The 8678-nt window shown below is 39.8% G+C and overlaps 1 protein-coding gene across 2 annotated transcripts; it reads left to right on the top strand.

Moving 5' to 3' along the window:
• The first annotated feature begins 6709 nt into the window (after window positions 1-6709).
• LOC110604645 lies at window positions 6710-8281 on the top strand. Of its 2 annotated transcripts, none has more exons than XM_021742905.2 (3): window positions 6710-6867; window positions 7706-7891; window positions 7973-8281. In XM_021742905.2, exons 2-3 carry the CDS (start codon window positions 7718-7720, stop codon window positions 8063-8065), a joined length of 267 nt encoding a protein of 88 aa, XP_021598597.1. In that variant the 5' UTR covers window positions 6710-6867; window positions 7706-7717; the 3' UTR covers window positions 8066-8281. The 2 variants fall into 2 exon arrangements, with proteins under 2 accessions (XP_021598597.1, XP_021598598.1); XM_021742906.2 differs by lacking the exon at window positions 6710-6867 and adding an exon at window positions 6890-7559.
• Window positions 8282-8678: the final 397 nt, after the last annotated feature.

The raw sequence follows: 8678 nt of genomic DNA, 5'->3' as shown, positions 1-8678 counted from the left end.
CAAAAGGATGATCGTTGGGCTTCTCCACACCCGTCAAGGGCCAAGTCCACAATGACAGCCCATCTACATAAGCCCATTTGCCATCTACATAATACAAGCCCAACTCGTCAGTCACAGTAACTCAACCTGCAAGATTCACCACTTTACCACTTCCACGGTAAATACCAAGGAAATAGAGGGGCAATTCATGAAAAGACTCAAAAGTACAAACAGGTGGGAGCATGATAAAGGTCAGACCTGCTTATCACTTAAAAAGTTATAAGATTTGATTGTTATTGAACAAATGCTGCGAGATCGGAGGCAACAAGGGCACCTCGGAAACATACAGAGCTAAGGGCTCAGAGTTCAACTTATGAAATAAAAGTAGAGCTCACAGGTCGGCATTCTAGCTCGGAAAAAGTAAACCGAAATAGAGCTCACAGGTCAGTCAGTCCAGTTCGAAAAACGTAACTTAAAAGCTCAGCTGATTAAAGAGATTCAAAGCTCAACCCATCGAGTAAAGACAGAGCTCACAGGTCTGTAAGTCCAGCTCGGAAAGAGTAACGCGAAAGCTCAGTTGGCTAAGTGGATCCGGAGTTCAGATCATTAATCAAAAGCAAAAGCTCACGAATACGGTCAGTTCAGCTCGGAAAAAACAATATTTAGTTGGCTAAGGCTATGAAGAAAGCAATATCAGTACTCCATCCACGACAAAGAAAAGAACAAGCTCAAGTATGAACGAAAAACAAGAATTTCATTAAAAGAAAAGTACATTACAGAATGGAAGACTATTCTTAAAGGATTTACATGTCCGGGCCTACAGAATGGAAGACTATCCTTAAAGGATTTACATGTCCGGGCCTACAGAATGGAAGACTATCCTTAAAGGATTTACATGTCCGGATACTTCACCATCTACGATTACATCGTCATCACCTACCTCACTACTCTAATCTTCAGCTCGGAGGAACTCTCGCAGCTCGGAATGTGAGTTTGGCAGAAAAGGCCAAGATCTGTCTCGCTATTATAGGGGAATTGAACAAGTTGATTCCCATAAGTATTTCTCACTGTTCCCCTATAATAGGTCGACACCCTGATTGCCCAGATGTGATTCACGATACATACGGATAGGATATAATATCCGAGCTTGTCCGTATGTACCATGAAAACACGGGCTTTCTAGTTACGGCTCCAAGGAGATCGCTGAGCATACATTCGAAGGTATCGCCAGAAACTTGACTGAGTGCAGCAGATCTCAGCCTCGCATAATACTGGTACTTCACACCAAAGGGAACAATAAGTTGAGCATTTTCGCCACTTCCATTTATATCAAAAGCAGATAACAGGGGCATCGGGGAAATTTCCTTGTCTCTCCCGAAGAAAGGTAAAATTAGAGCAAACCCCTCAACACCCCAGAACCTCTTCGGAATCCGGACAACAAGCAAAGGAGGAGGCCGGCCAGACGACCTGGGTGAAATAGTTCCGACGACTTGCCGAATGGTCTCAACCGTCGACCTCCCTACCAGAAGGACCTCCAAAACAACGCTCAGACTCCTTAGAGGTAACCTCAAATTTTCAAAAATTTTGAGCTGACCCATTTTTATCTCAGGTACTGCAAAAAGTTTCAAAATAGAGACAAGTCAGAACAATTTTCTATCAAGATGATAAAGGCAAGATTAAAGCAAATCTATGGAGTAACAAAGCAATACAAACTCAAGCTCACCTCCAGCCATTTGAAGAAGGCGTCAAATGGATCCTTCGCAGATAAAACAGGACAATCTCGTCGGAAGAAGGAAGCAGACAGAAAACTGGAAACGGAAGAACCCCTTACTCCAACAGAGGGTTCGAGAAAGAAGAAAAGCTGGCGTTGATATATACCCGGAAGTCTGAGGCCCTAGCACAAGATAGAGTTATATTAGACTCTAAGCTAGCAATGACAGATGTTCATGGGAAAGGAAAGAAAGGACATGTCCAGATAATGACGACAAGAAAGCAAAGGTAACAGAGGACACGGAGAATAGAGAAAAGCCAGAAAGGGGAAAAAGCAGATAAAATTCAAAAACTGCGCAACGACAGAAAGATGAAAGGATGTTATGAAGGCATCTGAACACGAACAGACGCGGTCATAATGGTTCTTGATATTCCCCCCCTCGGCAGTTGAAAGCAATAACTACCGAGAAGGTGAAGGGGCAATTGATGACCATTGGATTTCTTTACCCCAGTCCTGGGCCTTGACCACAGCCAAAGGCCCAACTCATTCATCCTTCAAGGCCGGGCTCGATCAAGCTTCTTCACTCAGGTCGGCCCAGCCCACGCGAAGCAGGTCCTCTCCTCTTGGGCCCAGCGTCCGGCCCAACTCTCGGCCCAGCCCAGTGTCCAGAGCCCTACTCAGACAGCCTGGCAGATCCGCTTGAACGTACGCACGAGGAGAATCAGAGGCCGTTACGCATGGAGCAGGCGGCTGATACCCTCGTACACCCGAATCTGTATGTCAGAGCCGCGTGTCCCAATCACGGAGAGGCCTTTACACGTCACCAGTAAGCAAAGCGAAATGGATAAAAGGGGAGCTTCCTCCCCAGGTAGCATAAGTTTTTTTAAGATTATTTTTCAGTACAAAAACCCTTGTAAAACCCTATTCTATTGGATCTCAGATCATCAGGATGGAAAAAACAGAAGAAGTTGCAGGAAAACAGAGAGCAGAAGAGAGCGAGTTTCTTCAGAAGACAGGGAGAATTCGAAGTGAAAGGCAATAATGAGATGAAACGTTGTTCTGAGCAGTTTTGTCTTGGAGCGGCGCGATCATTAATTGCTCTCGAAGTTTACCCTCTCAACGGTTAGATAATAACCGACGAGAAGGTAAAGGGGCAGGGAGATGACCGCTGGGCTTCTCCACCCCTACAAAGGGCCAGGCCCACGACAATAGCCCATCAGCCGAAGGCCCACACGTTATTCGCATAAAACAAACTCAAGTTGTCAAAACCTTGAAACCAAGCTCCAGTCGAATCTCTCCCTCAGGATGACCTGACATGCAAAATGCACATCATCACCGCCCAGGCAGTAAAAACTAAGGAAAAAGAGTAAGTCATAGAAAGACCCAAGGAGACAAACAGGGGGAAGCATGATAAAGGTCAAACCGGCCTATCACCTAAGAAGGATCATCATTAAGCAAAGGCCAGGAGCCCAGAACGAAGCGATGAAGACACTTCGGAATCTTACAAAGTTATGGGTCAGAAGCTCAACCCATTGATTAAAAGAAAAAGCTCACAGGTCGGTTAGTCCAGCTCGAAAAAAGTAAATTGAAAGTTATGGGTCAGAAGCACAACCCCTTGATTAAAAGCAGAACTCGCAGGTCGGTTAGTCTCGCTTGGATAAAGTAAACCGAAAGCGAGCTCACAGGTCGGTTAGTCTCGCTCGGATAGAGTAAACCGAAACCGAGCTCGCAGATCAGTTGGTACCGCTCGGAAAGAGTAAACTGAAAACTGGGACTGGCTAAGTGGATTCCAGGTCGGATCAATTAAAAGGCAAGAAGGAAAAAACAATATCGCAGACTTCTCAGAAAAAACCACGAAGACAACAGTCTCAACATCTCATTCATAATAAAGAAGGATCAGTTCGGATATGAACGAAAAAACGAAAGTTTCATTACAGCACGTTACGAATACCCACATTACAGAATAAAAAGCTATCCTCAGAGGATTTACATGACCAGATACATCGTCTACGTTTACATCACTATCACCTATCACTATCCTAGTTTTTGATACAGAGGAACTCTTGAATACGGAAAACGAGCTCCGTAGGTCGGCCGAGCCCTGCTTCGTTATTATAGGGGAACTGAATAAGTTGATTCCCATAAGCATTTCTCACTGTCCCCCTATAGGTAAACATTCGGTTGCCCAAATGTGATGCACGGTACATACGAACAAGCTCAGATATTATATGTTGTTCGTATGTCACGCATGAAAAACATAAGTCTTCGAGTTACGGCTTCAAGAAGATCACAGAGCATATATTCGAAGGCATCGACGGAAGCTTGACTGAGTGCAGCAGATCTCAGCCTCTCATAATACAGGTACTCCACACCAAATGGGACAATAAATTGATCATTTTCGCCACCTCCATTTATATCAAAAGCAGACAACAGGGGCATCGGGGAAGGTAAAGTCAAAGCAGACCTCTCAACAGCCCATAACCTCTTTGGAGCTCGAACAACAACCAGAGGAGGAGGCCAGCCAGACGATCTGGGTAAAACAGTTTCAACGACCTGCCAAACGGCCCTACCCATCAACCGCCCTACTAGGAGGACCGCTGAGGAAACCTTCAGACTCCCTCGAGGTAATATCAGACTTTTAAGAGGTTTGGACTGACCCATCTTTATCTCAGGTACTGCCAAAAAGTTTCAAACAGAGATAAGTCAGGATAATCTTTTGTCAAGATCATGAAAGCAAGATTAGAGCAAACCTCTGGGGCAACAAAGCAATGAAGCCCCAAGCTCACCTCAATCCGTTTGAAGAAGGCGTCAAATAGGTCCTTTGCAGAAAAAATAGGAGAATCTCGCTGGAAGAAGGAAACAGACAGAGGGCTGGAAGGAAAGACTCCTTTTCTCCGACAAAGGGCCTAGAAGTGAAGAGGAGTCAACACTGATATATACTCAAAATCTGAAGTCTTAGCGCAAAGTAACTCTAGACTCTAAGCCCACGATGTCAGGATCTTTAAAAGATATTCATGGAAAAGGAAAAAAGAAGCATGTCCAGGCGATAATGACAGGAAAGTAAATAAGAGCAGAGTATCTGAGAGGTAAGGAAAGGCCAGAAAGGGAAAGAGGCAGATAGGATTCAAGAAATAAGGAATGACAAAAAGATGAAAGGGAGTTATGAAGGCATTTACACTCGAACAGGCGCGGTCATAATGGTTCTCGATATTCACCCCCTCGGCAGTCGGAGCAATAACTGCCAAGAAGGTGAAGGGGCAATTGATGACCGCTGGATTTCCCTACCCCCATTCCTGGGCCTAGATTACGGCCACGGCCCATGAAAGGAAGGCCCGCACGCCCTCTCAAAACAAGCCCAGAACATCAGACCCCTGAGGCTGGACTCCACCAGATTCTTCCTCATCGAGATCGGCCCAGCCCGTATAACCTCCCCACGGATTCCTACTCCTCCTGGGTTCCGCGTCCAGCCCAGCTCTCGACCCAGCCCAGGATCCAGAACGAGACTCGTCATACAGCCTGGCAGATCCGCTCGAGCGTACGCACGGGGGAGAATCAGAGGCCGTTACGCATGGAGCAGACGCCTGATATCCTCGTACGCCCATATCTGTATGGCAGAGACGCGTGGCCCAATCATAGGAGAGCCGTTGTACGTCATCAGCAAGCAGACAGAAAGGATAAAAGGGATACCCCTCTAGAGAGATGGACAAGCTTTATTCTTCAATACCAAAACCCTTGTAAAACCCTATTCTATTGGATCTCAGATCATCATAATGTATAAGCAATTAATTCATTCGATGAATTAATTTTGAGAAAAAAATTTATTGAAATAAAGGAGGGATTAAATTTCATTTTAAAAAAATTAATTAATGTGAGGTTAAATTTTGGGTAACATGAAATTAATTAGTGAAATGTAAGGGTTTAATTTTGGGTAAAAATTGATGAAATAATAAGATTAAATTTGAAGCAATATAAATTAATTGACGAAATATAAGAATTGATTTTCGGTAACAAAAATAAATTCATGAATATAATTAAATACATAATTACAAATATTTTTTGACTATTTAATTTAATCTATTAATTATAATTAGTTATTAATTATAATTAATTATTAATTAATTATATAGTTAATTATTATTTTTTAAATAAAAAATTAAGATACGAGTACTCGAATATGAATATTTTAACTAAGTAAAATGTCTTTATTTATTGAACTATATTAGAACAGACTAATTATTTATTAATTATAAGTTAAAAGGTTAAAATATTTAATATAAATATATAAAATTAATTATAATTGGTTAAACATTGGTAGGCTATGATTGGTTGAGGGATTGGAGAAAACTGATTAGTTGAAGATTTGATAGAATTTTATTAGTTGAGAGATTGGTGAGAATTCATTGGCTAAATAAAAGCTGAGCTCTATCATGATTGGTTGGATTATGGAATTTAATTTATTGAAAAATTAGTCAAAGCTTATTGACCAAAATAAAATGGAAACTGATTTTTGGGTAATTAAATAAGCTAATTTTGGAATATAAATGCATTTAAGGACAAAATCATTTCATCTTCTTTATACATATTTTAGTAATTTTTTTATACACTAGGCATCACAAATAGCAAAAATAAGTTGGCCGAATATTAGCGATTGCTGTATTTAATTAGAGATTGAAATAATAATAATTAAATATTTATAGAATATATGATTAATTATATCTATTATACATAAATGGAAATAATATTAAAAGGATAACAATATCATTAATTTTTAAAAATTATTTACAATTTTACAAAGATTTATAAAAAGTAACTAAAATAGGAAAGTTGAAACTTATATTACCACTACTATAAAATAGATTAATAATATAATTATTGATTTAATTAAAATGAAAAAAATTCAGATAAAATTTTAAAAAAAATGATAAATGAAACAGATTATATGGAAAATCCCAAAAAGATATGGCACAAACTTGCCCACCAAGAACTTAATAATAATAATAACAAAAAGAAACTTGCTCACCACGAAAAAGAAATAACGCTCGTAGTTTTCGAAATCCAACCCAGCCCACAGGGTTCTCCTCTATATAGTAAAATTTCATTTCACATCGCCCCCGCACTATCTCTTTAGCCGTTTGATTTTTCAGGCGAGCAAAGCTTTCAATTGGAAGAAACACTGGGTGGGTATAGCTGTCTCATAGTTTTGATTTCAGATTATGCATATTTCTTTCTTTGGCCAATAGTTGCCCTTGTCACCGTCTTTCTCTTTTTTCAAGGATTGCTTAATATTCGCTGCAATAAATTTGATTGGTCTTATGAAGCACCCTGTTAAATTTTACAATTAATGTGATTCTCCGTGTGATTTGCGTCGTACTTAGTGAAATTTGTGATGGACTTGGATATTGTACTTCAGTTGTTCGATAAAATGTCTGAATGAATTTTAATTGTTACACATATCTTTCCTATTGTGTTCGATTTTCCATTTTCTACTGATTAACTGTTGTGCTAGAGGATTCTGTTATTTCTTTTGGCCTTGATATTGTGTTGTTAAAGTTTGTCGCACGTTGGCTTTAATATATACTGATGCGAATGATCTTATTCTCCAAACTGAGTGATGAAGTAAATTTCCAATGGACTAAAATTTTAGTTATCAGGTTTCATCTTCTTGAACTTAAGAACCTGCTATGCCTCTATATTCCAAACTATTATAATTGATTTGTGAATAGTTCTAACCCATGAGAAGTCATAGGAGAATGTTTGTTCTGGCAATGAAACTAGTTTTACGCACATTACATTGTTGCAAGTCATGGGCTGGTCTGCTATGAAGATTCCTTATGTCTGGCTTGGGCACTCCGGGAAATTATGTAGAAGGGTGAGGCTAAGTACTTATCATATGAATACTAGCTTTCTTTCCGGCCATTGATTATGCGTGGGATGTGTAACTTGAAATGATACTATTGTTGTCACTTTATCTCTCACTTTTGTGATGTTATATTGGAAATGAATTCTTGTTCACAGGAAATATAAAGTATGGAAACCCAAAACAGTCAACAGCAAAATCAACCATCGCCTGCTGTTACTTCATGTCGGAAGAAGAAGAATGAAGAAGCCACTTTTATGGAGGATTTGAAAGATCACATTGATGAATTCATTCATGCATCTATGGATGAGCACAAGAGCTGCTTTAAGAAGACCATCCAAAAGGTTAAACTCCTTACATATCCAATGATAATTTGCTCCTTGTCTGGAAGCTTACATATTTAATCTACTGATCTTCAATTTCAGATGTTTGGAATGTCGAAGATTGTTGCAGAAAGGAGTGCTCAAGCCAAAGAAGTTGAAAGTTCTCTGCCCCTCCGCACTGTAGTGTCAGACTAGAGGTCCCCCTCCCTTTTTTGGGTTGCCTTGGCATCTAGTCGTAGAACGACATGGTTGCTAGCTAAATAATCGCGGTGTCTTCTGTAAGATTACATTACTGTTATTCAATTTGATGTTAAACTGAGTCAAGTTTGAACAAGGTGTGTTCAACTGAGTTTCTGGTAAATGGAGGGCTTTTTCATGAAGCAATGAATTGGGTAATTCAACTTTAACGACTATGATTTTGTTTTATGCTTTGTTTTCACCATGGATTGAGAGCATCCCCTTCTGGCTTCCATTTGAATTTCAAGTTGAGAACCATGTATGAACTACAATTTCTGGGGCTTATGGGTCCCCATTTTAGATGCTTGGCATTTGATTTGAACACCTTAATCAAGTCGGTCTAAAAAATCACTTGATAAATTAAATCACTAGAATTATGCAAGCTAATTATGAAGATAAGCCTCACAAGAGTAAAAAAAAAAAAAAAACAATGGTGAGAATTCATCAATGAATTACTTTTTTATTAAAAGGGTAAAATTGTAATTTTACAAGCATACGGATATTGTCGTTACAGTAATTTTTGCATCAACTAAACAGAGAGAATGTTTATAAAGAGTGGGCACAACAGACT

This window comes from Manihot esculenta, chromosome 17 (assembly GCF_001659605.2).
Source record: "Manihot esculenta cultivar AM560-2 chromosome 17, M.esculenta_v8, whole genome shotgun sequence".
In the NCBI taxonomy this organism is placed as follows: domain Eukaryota; kingdom Viridiplantae; phylum Streptophyta; class Magnoliopsida; order Malpighiales; family Euphorbiaceae; genus Manihot; species Manihot esculenta.
Note: the sequence above shows the minus strand (reverse complement) of the source record. Positions and strands in the feature narration are given on the sequence as shown.